General features: G+C 41.2%; 1 protein-coding gene across 1 annotated transcript; it reads right to left on the reverse strand.

The window, feature by feature from the left end:
• Positions 1 to 9,653: 9,653 nt before the first annotated feature.
• LOC138889522 (uncharacterized) lies at positions 9,654 to 10,175 on the reverse strand. Its single transcript, XM_070172839.1, has 2 exons — positions 9,998 to 10,175; positions 9,654 to 9,904 (listed from the first exon to the last, which is right to left on the reverse strand). The coding sequence occupies exons 1-2, from the start codon at positions 10,173 to 10,175 to the stop codon at positions 9,654 to 9,656; spliced, it is 429 nt and encodes a 142-aa protein (XP_070028940.1).
• Positions 10,176 to 16,916: the final 6,741 nt, after the last annotated feature.

Below are 16,916 nucleotides of genomic sequence, written 5' to 3' on the forward strand. Positions count from 1 at the left end.
ACACCATGTTCTTAGGATCTAAATGGTTAAAATCAGATATCATGTCCATAAGGTTAAGAATCAGTACCATTTTTTGTAGAAATCATGTCTATAGGAATAAAATGAGCAATACTAGATATCCTGCCTATAGGATCTGAAACCAATTCGACTCTGAACCAGTTTTAAACAACCTTCCCCCTTTATTTAACACGGTTTAGAAAGCATGCCTATAAGATTTTCAAATTGTTCGTTTAAAACTATTATTTCTTGGCCACATGCTGAATCAGTAGTAGGCACCATGTTCATAGGATCTCACTCCAAACATTTAGGCGAGCCTTAGGTGATAATAATAGTAAAATGAAATCCGCCTTTGTTAAGTAGTAATTGCTACAACTAGTAGGGAGGCCTGATTCGGACTTCTTATCTGAGTTATATAGTAAACTGGTCTGCCTCAATTGGAACTTCCCTTTGCCTTAGTATTTAATAATTCAGACCCTAAACGTATGTTCAAGCCATGCTATTTATGTGTTTATTTGAGTAGGTATACCTAAGCCTTTTATTTGTTTACATACTCCCCCTAACGTGAAGTATTATGTGTTTTGTATGTCGCCTTTGATTTTTCACCTTTTGAAACATCAAAGTCAGCCTATATCCCTCCCTTCTAGGAATAGTAGTCTTAAGTGCCTCCGGGACTGATAGGAATGGGACGGGTAATAGCATGCAGTAGTGGTCGAGACCAATCCGTGCTTTAGCACCTTAACAGGGTGGGAAGGATAGATATGGATATGATGACCCATGCGCTAATACCACGTGTATCCCCTCTTTTGAGGAGTGTCATACCGGGTATCGCATTGATGTGATCCATATTAAATATAAACTTAGGACCCCCTTTCCCTTTTATTTGCAAACTTCTTTTCAAAACATCTTCTTTTAATTGTTCTTTCAAACTCTTTTGTGTTTAAATTTAAATCCCCTACTATTCGAGCATATACTTGTCTATTTGCTAAATTGCACAAATTTACAAGAAACTGTCTAGCCGGGAACCACACTAGTGGATCCTGAGGGGTGCCTAACACATTCCCCTTAGGATAATTTCAAGCCCTTACCCTATCTCTGGTTATTAAACGAACTTAGAAGTGAACCCTTATAGGTGTCCTAATGCACCTTAAATCATTAGGTGGTGATTCTTCAAAAATGCAAAACCCAATTCCCAAAAGGAATGAGTTGTCCAAATGTCATAAACCCGACCTCCCGATTGCATAAGAGGGAAAAAAGGGGGCCCGATAATCGGTACTAAAGATTTCCCCAACTTAATATGTCAGAATTTAATAAAAAACTTATCTTGTTCCTAATTTGACATTTAGAAACTGTTTGAGGCTTTAACTGATATTATGATTGTCCTTACTTGCATTACTGCTTGTTTTGAGAGGGTGTTTAGTCATATATACTAGTACTATTCGATAGTACTAACGTCCCTTTTGTCGGAGGCGCTACATTTTCAAATGGATGTAGGAGGTTCTATAGCATACTGCATTACCAATTTTCTATTGGGATCCTTGGCTTGGGTTGTAGCCGCAAATAGAATTATGCGGTCCGCACATCTTTTCTTATGTGCCCTTTATTGCCTTATGCTACAGAACACTCCTTTTTGAGTCAGATTTCATCATGGGGGACCAAACTTCCAGCGTTAGTTTTGGGAACATAATTCGATACTTTAGGACTAAGACAAGAGCAAAAAGGTTGTTAATAAGCAGTCAAAATCCTCACTTATCAACTCCTCAAAACTTAAGTCTTTGCTTGTCCTTAAGCAAATCAATTAGTTCCCACCTCCAAAAGTTAAGGGTCATTTCAATGAGTCAAAGGTGAGCTATTCACACATCAGTTGAGACCAACAATTACCCACACTACTCATGCATTATCATCAAGGCAACAAGTTAAACATTCATGAACATATAGTTCTAATATGGCATTTGAGCTTCAAGAATTGACTTTACTCATCAAGGACTCTGGTTCTATCATGTAAGCCATGGTGGACTCCAAATTGCTCCTCCTATAGTTTCCATTTTCCAAGCTCACTTAAGAAGTTAGCACTCAATCCAAAAATTCATGAAAGGTTCACTCATCCCTCACAAGAGAATGTCATAAGTGCGGGTTCAAGTACCGTAGGCTTGCCCCTCATGTATATCGCCACTAATGTAAACTCACTCTGTTTGAAATCAAGTAGGACTTCTTTAGGGATGCAATTAAAGATTTTGGGTTAGGGTAGGATACTGTATGGGTAAGTGGTTACACCTTCTCCTTCTTTCATTTCTCGGCTCACACTTGCCAAATCTTATAGGCACTTTCTTTTTATTGGGGCCTAGAGAGACTTAACATTACTCTTTCTTGTTCATATCATTATTTTTCTCCTTTTTTTATTTCTCAATTGTTGGTATCATTACCTCTTTTTGAATCCATTCAACCCTTCCACTTATTCACTTTTTGCATTTTTTTTCTTTTTGTTTTTTTCTTTTCTTCCCTTTTTTCTCATAGAGATCATTTCTTTTTTTTTGTCCCTTGATACCTTTTTCAAATTCTTCATCTCTCCCCAAACTTACGTTTTAAGACATTTGTTTCACAAGAGTGTTACGGAAAGCTGGGGTGCCAAGAGAGGGTCACAACAAAAAGGGTAAAGGCTTGTAACATGGTTATTAAATGAGAGAGGTTAGAGGATCAAAGGGGTTGACTAGGGATAATGACATTGGTTGGCAATAGAAATCTCAAACGGGCCAAAGAAAGCCTACAATCACTTCCAAACCAAGAAAAACTTAGGATTCCGCCTTAAAGCACATTCGAGGCAAGTTTTAGACCCTTCTCACGGATACTTGGACTAGCAAAAATTCATCTCACCCCTCACGCAGCTAGATTGTAAAAGAGGATATAGTCGAGAGCCTACAACGACAACATTCAAGTTTAAAGATCAATATGGTCTAATTACACCACTAGATGATTACCAAAGTCAACACAAGTGTCACAAAGTCACTAACTAGAGCTATTTCCTTTAAAAATCTTATCTCTAATCATAAGCATGTAGTTAAGTATGTTGGTGCCAATTGAAGTATGGTTGACTCATCGAGCATGACTTAATTAGGTCTTTTTATTCATCACTACTACTATTATTACCTAAATGCAAAACAGAATCATTCCCTTAAGAAGGTTGTCACGCCATCTATCATTGGGACGAGTCACCCGATTCACACAACAACTACCTTTGGAAAGAACCGTGGTGTTAAGAAAACCAAAGGCTTATTGTCTACTAAAACATAAAAAAAACTACTAGAACTAATATAGAAAGAAAAATAAAGAAGCTAATAAGCAAAAACTACAAAAGATAGAATGAATGTGTCAAATTAACTCCAACCCCCCCCCCCCGGCTAAAAATAAGCATTGTCCCCAATGCTTAGCAAAATAAGAGTAAAAGAGGGGAAAGAGTGAAGAAAACTCCCTATGGCTCCTTGGACATCTCTATGTCCCCAGTATTGTCATCGCCCTCTGGATCAGCCAACTAGATCTCATCATCCTCGAATGTAGGTGTGGATGGGTTGAGAAACATCTCACGCACTACCTTAGCAGTGTCTGTAACAAGGTCTGGCTCTTCAAATTGGCCAGTTGGTGCTACCGGTTCAGATAGAGTTGTAGGATCTGGTGCAGATTGGTACGGGTCAAGTAACATGTCAAATGGAAGATCTCCAGCTGTAGCAATTCTGTTCACCTCTCTTTGGAGCTTATCTACTGACTTCTTGCTAGCCCGGGACTTCATCATCTTGTTTACTTCTTTTCCCAGTTCTTCAATCATTCACTTGTGTTGTACCAAGGTATCCATAATCATCTTCTGGTTCTCTAGGAGCATCCTCAATGTCTCTTCAATGGTTAGGGGAAACTAAGGTGCCTGATCAGTAGACTGTGCTGCAATAGTACTTGACAAGTCAAACAACTTTGTAGTAGCTGTCTGCATTCAGTTGTTGAGACTTGCCAATGTATGGGAGACTTGCAGGCAGATATTAGGGCAATGGGCATAGGCATTGGACTAAGAGCTGAGGTGGAAGCTGTGGCCGCAGTTGTAGTAGATGTTTGTGGATGATGGCGGTGGCGTAGTTGCAGCACTAGAGGAAGGCTCGGCCAAAGTAAATGGAACATCAACTGCCTCAGAAGCTACCCTGGCTAGCACATCAGACTGGCATGTGGTAGTAGGAGGCTGAACTTTCCTCTTCGGATTGTTCGCATCCATCAGTGAGTACCAAGTAAAAGGCTTCTTCGGCTTCACCTTTGTGTCATAATCCCTCGACTCTACCTTTTTATCGATGAGATATTCTATAATAGTGTTGGGATACGGTAGGACGATTCATCTATGCTCATCAAAACTCACTTTTAGGTTACGTACTTTTGTCACTTTTGTCCCTTTTTTTATGTGAGCCACATTAGCATAGAATTCATAGACCACATACTCTTTGGCGTCTAGTACACTTTGAGTGAAGCACATCCACCACTTGTGTGCCCTGAACTGTCTAAAAATGGATCGGTTGCACCTCTCAAAATCTGTCAATAGAAACTAACACTCAAGGGTTAGCGACCTCACTGGCCACCATGTATGGAAGCTAATAAAAGCAGCCAGGCAGACGAAGCGGTCCTCCCAAACCTCTCTCTTCTTTTTTCTTTCAAGGCCGGTAGATGCAGCATCTCTCCCTCTACCATTATCTTTGATATCCTGAACTGGTGCATCCTATGCCTCAAGGATTGGTATAGCCGATGGCTTAGAAACCTGACTAGCACTTTTCAATCTCTCAAAAGGGTTGTGAGATTAGGATGGCTTGTCCTTGATTTGGTATCTCATTTGCGGCCTTGACTGTATGACAGGCTTCTCCTAAACTGAGGTTAAGTCACCCTCTGATACTTCCCTAGATGGGACATATGAGCTCGTCCCTCTCCCAGTTGTTGATTTCTGTCTAATTACCTTTTGTTTGAAAAAAGGTAAGGCACTCTTGACTCATCCCCGAGAAGGTTCAGCTCTCATTTTTGACGTGTTGCCTCATCCCCTCGATCGAACCATTGTCTGCATCAAGCAAAGGCGATTGTTAGTTGCAATTCAATGTTCAAACATACACAAGACACATACAACCAAAGGATAATCAAAGTATACAATGAGGGTGATCAGTCAAAGCATGCTTGCAAGGAACCAGATCTGTGGTCCGCACAATTTTTCTTACGTCCGCAGATGAGGACTTGCGGACCGCACAATATTTCTTGTGGTCGTAGATGAGGACTTGCAGATCGCACAATATTTCTTATGGTCGTAGATGAGGACTTGCAAACCGCACAATTTCATTTGCACCTACACCTCTGAAACCCAAAAATACTGACTCTCTGATGACAGAGAATTGACTAATGTGTGTCTGCAACAAGATTTCTGCGGTCCCCACAATTAACCTTGCAGACCACAATGAAGTCTCAAGGTAGGGACTCTCTAGTGACAGTAAAAGTGTTGATTAATGGTCGTGATGAGAATTCTATGGTCCACACATTTTATCTTGCGGCCGCAGATCCCTTCTTCAATAAGTTGCCTAAAATCAATTTCTGCGAACCGCACAAATTCAACTACGACCACAGATTTCAAAAGTGACGCACAAATCAAAAAAGTTTCACTTAGGCTTTTCAATTTCGTGCATAATTTGACATGGCAACATCATAAAAACTTGAAATTACACTAACCCAGTCCCCATAGAGCATATATCAAGCTAACCCAGTACAGATTTACCCCTACATGGACCCATATTGAACTTGAATAACAAATGGCCCAAAAAGAACTAAAAATCTATAAATTAAACTAACTAAGAAGATTAACGTGGAATTGAAGCATACCATATGGAGTGTGTGTAATGAGTGATTGATCAAAGATGTTGTGTGTGTGGACAAATGAAATCACCAAGAGAATTCAACATAGCACAAACTTTTGTTTAGAGCGTGAAAAACATAACCATGGTCCATGTTCCTCTATTTATAAGTTGGGTTGTTAAGGGAAAGAAGAGAGAGTGCGGCCGCACAATTTCATGTGCAGTCCACACTCTATTACGTGGTGACCTTATCTCAGCATCTCATCTGTTGTCCACACAATTTCATGCGCGGTCGTAGATTTCCTCTACGGTCGCAGGTCGACCTCTTCTATGACAGGCTAAAACTTCAAACAGAGGGTATTTTCAACATTTCATTTGTGCGGTCTGCAGCTAATTGGTGGCCGCACTGCTCTTTTTCTACAACACCCAAAAATGTATGGTCCACACAAATCAACTGTGTTCCATAATTCTTATAACACTTAACCAAATTTTTTGTCCACAATTCCTATAAGTCACACTCAGCCTGTAGCACAGTTCAAATCAAGTTAGAATAAAACCAACACCTAACTACAAAAGAAAAAGGAAAAGAAATATGGGTTGCCTCCCAAAAAGCACCTGATTTAACGTCGTGGCATGACGCAGAGTACCATCAAGTGAAATGAATGACCTCCACAACGTGGCTATCTCCAGCCTTTCCGAAATAGTGCTTCACCTTGTGACCATTGTCTTGGAATACTTCATTGTTTTTGTTCTTCAAGTCTAATGCACCAAAAGGTATCACACCAACAATTTCAAAATGACCACTCCATTTAGACTTTACCTTGCCGGAAAACATTCTCAACCTTGAGTTAAACAACAATACAAGATCGCCCACCTTGAACTCTTGGATCCAAATATATTTGTCATGAAGATATTTCATCTTTTCTTTGTACAAGGACGAACTTGCATAAGCATGATACCGTAACTCATCCTATTCATTCAAATGTGCAATCCTCAAGCTACATCCCAATCAAGATTCAACTTCTTTAGAGCCCACAATGCCTTGTGCTCTAGTTCTATCGGAAGATGACAAGCTTTTTCGAACACCAACATGTATGGTGACATTCCGATAGGTGTTTTGTTAGATGTCCAATAAGACCATAATGCATCATCAAGCTTCTTGGACCAATCCGCCCGATTATCATTCACCGCTTTGGACAAAATACTCTTGATCCCCCGATTGAAGACTTCCACTTGCCCACTAGCTTGTGGATGATAGGGGGTCGTGACTTTGTGGGTAGCAACATACTTTCCAAGTAAAGTGTCGAAAGCTTTGTTGCAAAATGTGACCCCCATCGCTTATAATAGCCCGCAGAGTACCAAACCTTTTGAAAATATTCTTCTTCAAGAATGCCACCACACTTCTCGCCTCATTGTATGGTAGCGAAACGACCTTAACCCATCTAGACATATAATCCACCGCAACCAACATGTAGGTGTTTCCACAAGAACTCACAAAAGGACCCATGAAGTCAATACCCTATACATAAAAAATATCAATCTCCAAAATGATAGTGAGAGGCATTTCATTTTTCTTTGAGATTCCACCGGCCCGTTGACATTAGTCACTTCTTTTTACTAACTTGCATCCTTGTAAAGAGTGGCCCAATATAAACCACAACTAAGCATGTTGGTTGCCTTTCTTGATCCACCATGATGACCACCATATGACGAAGAATGAAAAGCCCCAATAATTTCACCTTGCTCTTCTTTCGGTACACATCTTCTAATCACCTCATCCGTACAAATTTGGAAGGGGTATGGTTCATCCCAATAATAATCTTAACAATCCTGTTTGAGATTCTTCCTTTGGTTTGAAGAGAACTCATCCGGGATGATTCCACACACAAGAAAATTTGCTAAATTCGCGAACCATGGCACCTCTTTTATTGAAATAGCCAAGAGTTTCTCATCGGCAAAGAAGCCATTGATTTCAAGGCCATCATGCGGCCTCCCCTCTTCCTCCAAGCGAGACAAGTGGTCTGCCACTTGGTTTTCACTCCCTTTTCTATCTTGAATGTAAATATCAAACTCTTGCAATAAAAGCACCCATCTCATCAACCGGTCTTTGGAGTCCTTCTTGCTCATATAATAAAGCACCGCATGATCTGTGTGGACAATGACTTTTGCACCCATCAAGTACGGGCAAAACTTCTCAATTTCAAACGCAATGTCAAGGATCTCTTTCTCCATAATGGTGTAGTTGACTTGGGCACTATTCATGGTCTTACTAGCATATTAGACCGGATAAAAAATATTTTTGATGCGTTGCCCTAAAACAGCCCCAATCGTTACGTCACTTGCATCACACATGAGTTCAAAAGGGACACTCCAATTTGGAGCGGTGATGATAAGAGTAGTTGTCAACTTGAACTTTAACAATTCAAAATTTCTCATGCAATCATGATTGAAGTTAAACTTAGCATCCTTTTCGAGAAGCTTGCACAACAGGTTCACCACTTTAGAGAAATTTTTTATGAAGCGCCGAAGAATCTCCGCACACCCTTCACTGAAGTTGGAGGTGGAAGTTAAGAAATAACCTCAATCTTTGCCTTGTCAACTTCAATTCCATTCTTTGAGATCTTGTGGCCAAGCAAAGTGCCTTCCTCAACCATGAAATGACATTTCTCCCAATTGAACACCAAATTTGTTTTTTCATATCTTGCCAACACTTTATCCAAATTTGCAAGACAATCATCAAAAGAATCTCCAACCGCCGAGAAGCCATCCATGAAGACTTCAAGGTAGTCCTCCACCATGTCAGTAAAAATAGCCATCATACACCTTTAAAAAGTCGTCGGTGCATTGCACAAACAAAAAGGCATCCGCTTGAATGCGAAAGTACCATAGGGAGATGTAAAGATTAGTTTCTCTTGATATTTCGGAGCAATAAGAATTTGGTTGTAGCCCTAGTAACTCATCAAGAAAGAAATAGAAAGCACATCCCGATAATTTATTGAGCATTTGATATAAGAAAGGAAGTGGAAAGTGATCCTTCCTTGTGACTTTGTTGAGCTTGTGATAGTCCATACGCACTCTCCAACCTGTCACCGTTCTTGTAGGAATCAACTCATTCTTGTCATTGGTGGCCACAGTCATGCCCCCCTTCTTCGGGACACATTGAACCGGAGAGGTCCGCGAACTATTGGAAATGGGGTAGACAACCCCGGCATCCAACCACTTGATAATCTCCTTTTTGACAACTTCTTGCATAGCCTCATTGAGTCTCCTTCGATGTTCAATAGATGGTTTGGCGGCATCCTCCAAGTTGATCTTATGCATGCAAAGTGCGGGGCTTATCTCCCAAATATCCACCAAGGTCCCCCTATAGCCTTCTTCCTCTTTTGTAGCACTTCCAAAGTGGAATCTACTTGCACGTTAGTCAAACAAGAGGAAAGAATAACCGGTAAAGTAGAACAAGGACCAAGGAATTCATACTGAAGATGTTGAGGCAATGACTTTAACTTCAAGTAGGGGGCTCTTCAATAGAAGTTAGTGTAGGAGGAGTTGTCCTATTTTCAAAGACAATTTCTGGGGTGCATAATTGTACGACCCCATTCCCTGCAAAGAGTTCACAAATTCCACGAAGCCATCGATCTCGTCATCATCAAAGTTGAGCAAGACAGCCTCCAACATATTATCAACATTGATTGTAGCACTAGTTATCGACAACAACATCGATAACCAAGTCCACAAATGAGCACACATCATTGCTATTTGGTTGCCGCATGGATTACACACATGGAATACCACTTTTTCATCACCAAATCAAAAAGTAAGTTCTTCGGCTTCAACATCATAAAAGGCCTTCCCCGTAGCAAAGAAAGGTCTCCCAACAATAATCAGCACCTCATAATTAACTTCACTATCTAGAATGACAAAATTCGCTAGAAGAATGAATTTATCAACACGGACCAAAATAACTTCAATCACACCCAAGGGGCTCTTCATAGTACGATCGGCCATTTGCAATCTCATAGAGTTGGGTCTTGGTTTACTAATTCTAAAAGTCTTGAAAACTGAATAGGGCATCAAATTGATACTTATCGCAAGATCACAAAGAGCTTTAGCAAAATCGGCACTTCCAATTGTACAAGGAATTGTGAAAGCACCGGGATCCTCCAATTTAGGAGCCATTGAATGCACAATTGCACTCACTTGATGAGTGACATTGATGGTTTCAAAATTTATTAACCTCTTCTTTGTCACAAGATCCTTCATAAACTTTACATAACCGAGCATTTGCTCCAAAGCTTCAACTAATGGCACATTGATTGAGAGACTCTTCATCATTTGAATGAACTTCTTGAATTGGTTTTCACCATTTTACTTAGCAAGTCTTTGGGGGTATGGAGGTGGAGGCTTAGGCAATGGTACCTTAGCCTTTTATATTATCGGCTCCGGTATGTCAATAATGTCATCCCTGGATGGTTTCACCTCCTCTTAAGTCTCTTCCACACTATCATCGATATCAATCCGAACTTCATCATTAGGTTGCAACACATTGCTAGGGACCTCTTCTTCTTGCACCACTTGCTCATCATCCACAAGTTGCCTTTGATTTGCGGTGGGTGCATTCCCACCTCTTCCACTTCTTATAGTAACGACCATGACATGCCCCTTGTTGTTTCTACCCTTTGGGTTTACTACCGTGTCACTTGGTAGTGCCCCCTAAGGACGAGAATTTAGAGATTGAGAGATCTACCCCATTTGAACTTCTAAGTTGGGGATTGATGTGTTGGGTGAGGCAAGTTGACAATCCAAATCGGCATTCTTTTCCATCATTTGATTGAACATATTTTCAATACGCCTCATCTCAGTGTTTGAAGAACTTGGACCATGGGAAGGATAGGGAGGCGAGTTGCTCGGTTGTTGATACATCATGGGCCTTTGAAAACCTGACCCTCAGTTGCCTTGATTGTTGTTCGATATGTCTTGATTGTTACCCCCCCCCCCAATTCCTTAGTTATTTCCGCTCCAATTTTCTTGATTGTTGTTGTTATGCCAATTCCCTTGATTGTTACTACCACTTCAATTTCCTTGATTGTTAGAATTCCAATTGCCTTGATTGTTTTGAGGTCGTCATTGTTGTTGGTTTGAGCCTTGGAAGTTGTTTCTTTGCCCTTAAAAATTGTTCACATATTACACTTCCTCTTCTTGTTCACTATAGAAATCATCTTTCTCAAAACCACTATCTTCTTGCACATAATTCTCCACTCGATTTTGGACTTGTGGACCCTTGGTCCTTCTCTTGTTCACCATCATGTTCACCCCTTCCATGGCATTGACTTGCTTAGGATTTTGCACTTGATTGAGTTAAGCCTTTGCTCGTTGATTCATGGTAGTAGTCAATTTGGCAATGGCTTGCCTGTGTTCATGCAATTCTTTGTAAAGGTGGATTATGTTCGGATCACCTTCTGAAACACTGGCACGGGATTGCCACACCGATTATGTTTCTACCATTTTATCAAAGAGTTCACACGCCTTCGCATAAGGCGTAGTCATACATTTTCCACCGACAAGTTGATTCACTACACATTGGTTGGTTGTGTTAATCCCACAAAAGAAGGTTTGTTTAATCATGTTTCCCGCCATATCATTGTTGGGACATTCCTTAATAATAATTTTATATTTCTACCATATCTTGTGCAGTGGTTCATTTGGCTCTTTCTTGAATGCCAAAATCTCATCCCGAAGTGTATCCCTATGCCTGGGGGAGAAGAACATAGAAATAAATGTTTCCGCCAACTCATCCCAAGTATGACTGGATTCAGTAATCGTTCTAACCAATCTAAAGCTTTCCCCCATAGAGAGAAGGGAAAAAGTCTTACCATCAATGCATCCTAGGAGACATTTGTTTGTTTGCTCTCCCAACAAGCATCCAAAAACCCCTTCAAATGTTTATACGCATTTTGAGTTGGAGCACCGCTGAAGAAACCTCGTTGCTCAAGCAAAGTGAGCATCACATTGGCAATTTAGAAGTTGCCCGTGCTAATACGGGGAGGGAATGTTGCACTAGCATATCCTTCATTAGGTAACACCTGGTATGGAGTTGCTCGTGGTGGAGGTGCGGGTGGAGCGGGGACGTTGTCATGAGGCACTCGGCCTCTTCTAGTGGCTTGAGGTTCAGGTGGAACCTCATCAACTTGCTTATCCTCGACGTCCACATCCCCTAAAGGCATATTTCCGAATTCATTGTTTGTCGCCATGATTGTACCTAAAACGTTTTCACACAAGTTAGTAACATGGAAAGAAAAGAAGATATTCTAAAAAAAATCCATTATAGCTAACACCATTTTAACTCCTCGGCAACGGAGCCAAAAATCGATGTCGTTCACAACACAAAGAGATATGATACGATCATATGCAATATAAATTACCCAACTTTGAGTCGGGGTCGAATCCACAGAAAGTTATGAGGGGTGTTAGGGGTATGTATCTGAAGCAAGTGAATGGACTACCTAAGATTGCACTTCTACAATATAGTTTTGGTTTCTAGTTCTACTATTACTCTAATGATTGTAAAGTACGGAAAATAGACTAGAGATGAATGTTTTTGATGTTTTTCAAAATAGTTTAAAATCCTAGGGTTGTGACCATAACCTAGGTGTTTGCCTAATCACATAAAGACGTTAATTCTTGTTTTGTTGATTGGGGTGTATTATAGCTTTCAACTCTACATTATCCACTCAATACCTCTTGGTCAGAGAATGGATTTTGTAAATTTGGATTTCTCAAGTCCAAATGGGTATCAAAAAAATAGTTTATATGAGCTCAGGTCGGGTTCTTACTATCTCTAATTTTAACTCTTTAATTAGGCTAATCAATCTCTCAATTAATCCAATTCCTTATTAGCCAAGTTACCCTAGACTAGGTCCATCTTTCTCAAGTAGACACTAAGTCAAATAGGCATGAATCTATGTTTGCAACCATTAATTCTAAAATTCAAGTATGAACTAAGCTAAATATTCAATACCCAATCATAAACAAGTATTAAATTAATTACCATAAAGTTTAAACACTAGGGTTGGGTCACAACCCTCGTAGGAATCTTGCTACTCATAGTGGAAATTGAAGAAAATAAAGAAGAAAAGCTAATTAAACTCATAATGAAAGATTAAAATGATGAAATCTAATATTTAAAACACTCAAATAATCCAAAACTTCCTAAAATGGTAAAAAGAAACAGCTACTTTAGTTTTTCATGTTCCAACTTAACCTAATTTTGTGAAACTCGTCTATTTATACTTGGCTAAAAATCGGTGACAAAAATGCCCCTCAGGAGGTTCTGCAGCCGCATAATTGCATATGCGGTCCGTAGATTTCTTCACTTGGCAAGAAGGAGGATTATGCATCCGCACATTTCTGAACTGCGGCTACAAAACAACTTATATGGCCGTACATTCTTATGCAGTATGCACTTCTGCAAGGCGTGAGGACTTGGTCTTTTGCACATTCTCTGAACTTGAAGATGCTTATCAATGTGGACCCTATTTTGCGGCCGCACAATTCATGTACGGTCACATTTATCAATTTCCTGTTGGGCTCCTTGGCTTGGGTTGCGGCGGTATATGGAATTCTGCGATGCGCAATTTCTTATGTGGCCGCAGAATTGCTTCTGCGGACTGCACATCTTTTCTTCTGTGCCCTTTATCGCCTTATGCTTCGAAACACTCCTTTTTGAGTCAGATTTCATCATGGGGGACCAAACTTCCAAGATTCCTGCAATTTGCATATTTTCATTAGTTTTGGGGACACAATTTGATACGTTCGGACTAAGACAAAAGAAAAAAAGTATTAATAAGCAGTCAAAATCCTCACTTATCAGCGCCTCGTTCGCAATTCAATAAAAGGTTATGTTCTACCTCGCTCGAACAAACACCTATCAGCCCTTTCCCGCAATTTAACGAAAGGTTATGTTCGATCCCGCTCAAACAAATACCTACCACCCCGTGGCCACGATTCAATAAAAGGTTTTGTTCGACCTCTCTCGAACAAACACCTACTGGTCCTCGGCCGCGATTCAATAAAGGATTTGTTCGACCTCGCTCGAACAAATACCTAGCGGCCCTCAGCCACGATTAAATAAAAGGTTATGTTCGACTGTGCCTCGTCCGCGATCAAATAAAAGGTTAAGTTTGACGTCGCTCGAACAAAAACCTACCAGCCCTTAGCCACAATTTAACGAAAGGTTATGTTCGATCACGCTCGAAAAAATACCTACCAGCCCTCGGCCGTAATTTAACAAAAGGTTATGTTCGGTTACATCCGAACAAACACCTATCGGCCCCCGACCGCAATCTAAAAAATGGTTATGTTCGATTATGTTTGAACAAATACCTATCATCCCCTGGCAGCAACCTAATGGAAGATTGCATTCAACCATATTCAAACAAACAACCGTCCCTCGGCAGCGATCTAATGAATGGTTATGTTCGACCTCTTTCAAAGAAACACCTATCGGCCCTCGACATATCTCAACACCAAAAAGAACAACGCACACAATATACGAATAGTCAACTCCAAGGCTACGGCTAGCTAAAAGACAACAACAACAAAAAGGACAAAAGCAAAACAAGCAAACAATACAGGCAAAAAAATATAGAAGTACAGAAAATAAACAACAAGGGAAAGATGCATGGAACAACTTTGATATTTCATAACTGTTTATAGAGGCTCATGAAGATGACGACAAAAATACACAAAAAGGTCAAAAGAAAAAACTATTGGTTGCTGCCATCACGACCATCAGTGCCCTCGCCAACTGGTCCTTGATGGCGTCGCCATCCTAACCATCTTGATCCCCCCAGCCATCACCACCTTCGCCCTAAGGATATGCGGTATCATGCTAGGTGTTCTCCTCGAGCCGGTCTATACCCTCATCCTCACTGGCTTCAGGTGTAGCGTGATCATACTTACAAGCTTGAGCTTCACGAGCCTTAACACAAACATCTTCGAGGTAGCCTCAGAAACGAATCCTGCCACATGCAAATCTCGAAAGACATTTAACTAGGCCTCCGCATGAATCCATTCCTCATATAACTCTCGAGGAACATTGGGTAAATCTGAAGTGCAGGAAGAGGATAGCTATGCTAATAATTGGGCTTTCTCAGCCTCTTGAGCAACAACTCATTCGTAGAGACCAGAAGTCTCTTTCTCCAACTCCCTAGTCCTTTCATCGAGTCGTTCTTCTTTGAGCCTTATCGTCATTAAATCATTTTCTCGCTCGGAACAGAGGTTCCGGATCACCACCTCAAGAGACTCTGCCTTCCTCAAAGCCTCCGACCACGCAGACTCTGCCTTCTCTAGCTCCTCATGCTTCTCAACGACCTTGCCACTAAGAGCTTCTGCCCTAAACTGACATTCCTCAAGATGTCCTCACAACATGACTACCTGAGCTTGTAGATCACTGCACTGGACTTCAACCCCCTTGATAAACTCAATCTCTTCCTCCTTGCTCCTCAACGTCCCCTCCAGGATGTTGCACTTCCCCACCATCCGCACCAGCTCCTCATCTCTTTCCTTCAAGTCCTCCCTCAGTTGGCACACATCGTCGCCTTCACAAAGCTGGTACCGAAGCTCCCAGTACTTCTTAAGGCATCTGAAATACTTATCCTTCAATTTTTACGTCCCTGCTCCTTCCAAGCACTTTCAGTCTCCAAGGCGACCGTCTACAAAATGAATGAAGGAAGTTAGAGACTAAGAAAGAACAAAACCTAAGGAAAACAACTGACAGCAAATGTACTTACCTGAAAGGCGAGAGCAATAATGATATTTGACAAGGCATTGTTATCTATGGTCTTGAGGGTCGTGCCTTCGATCTAATAACAAAGAGGGACAAGGGAGTGGATAATCTTCTCGGTATCCACAAGAAGATTATGATCCATCGGGATCGATATAGTCCTTGAACCCCTTTCCAACCTCACTTCAAGATGAGTAAGCCCCTCATCGATCATCCTCAATTTGTCTACATCCATGTTGGAATCGGATCCAACATCCTTCTCAGCAACAACCTTCCCTCTATCACCAGTGGAAGAAGGCACGACCGTCGCAATCCTGGAAGACGAGGCCTCTCCGCGTCTCGGAAGAATAGGGTCGTCATCGTTTACCATGCCTTCGACTACACCCTTCGCAAGACGCATACTTGTATCCTCCAAACAAGGGACCTTGGGACTTGCCTCTAGGCTCTCCCAGATATGCACTATGGCTATTTCCCGAAGGACAAAGCCACAATCTCCTACATCGACGGCCGACGGCCCCCCTTTCCCGATGGCCATGGCCCTCCTCTTACGAGGCATCAAATCTCCATCACCAGGCAAAGGTTCATCGTCCTCGCCAATGATAGAATATAAGGGAGAATCAAAAGTCTCCACGATTGAAGTCTCCATGAACAAAGTAGGGACAAATTTGTATGCGGCTATAGGAGGGACTGGAACAAAGGTATGATTAGCCGCAGTCAAAGCAGGGGGAGAAACCGACATCGTAGTAGCGTTCTTCTTCTGGAACGAGGGCGCAGGAGCCCTTGACTTCCTCATAGACCCCTTGGTCGAAGCTAAAGAAAAACAAAAAAGGAAAATTAGAGAAGAAAAAAGGAAAGAAAACAAAGAAAGCAAGACGCTGATGTTAAAAAGGAAATTATTGGTCAAAGGGACAGCAGGCCCGAATTTCTTGAAACAAACTTGGTCATTCACGAATCCATGCAATGTGAGGGAGGAGCCACTCGACCCAATCATGAATATGTGCAACCAATAGACGAGGCGGGGTCTTGGCTACAAAGAGAAAAGACAAGAGTTCAGAACCCATGGCTGAGCACAGGAGAAAAATCAGATACCTATGAGCAGAGATACTTACGAGCATAATTCCAAGCCGTAGGAAAACCGTCGACATTGGCCACCATGTCCTTGGTTCTGACAAAAAAGAAGTTGAACCAAAATTGACGGTTGGCCTTGTCGTCCATCTTCACCACTAAGAACATGCCCCCTCGGTGGCAAAGATTCAACATCGTTCCCCTATAAAAGCTAGGGGCGAACA

The sequence above is a fragment of the Nicotiana sylvestris genome, chromosome 4 (genome assembly GCF_000393655.2).
Source record: "Nicotiana sylvestris chromosome 4, ASM39365v2, whole genome shotgun sequence".
Lineage (NCBI taxonomy): Eukaryota > Viridiplantae > Streptophyta > Magnoliopsida > Solanales > Solanaceae > Nicotiana > Nicotiana sylvestris.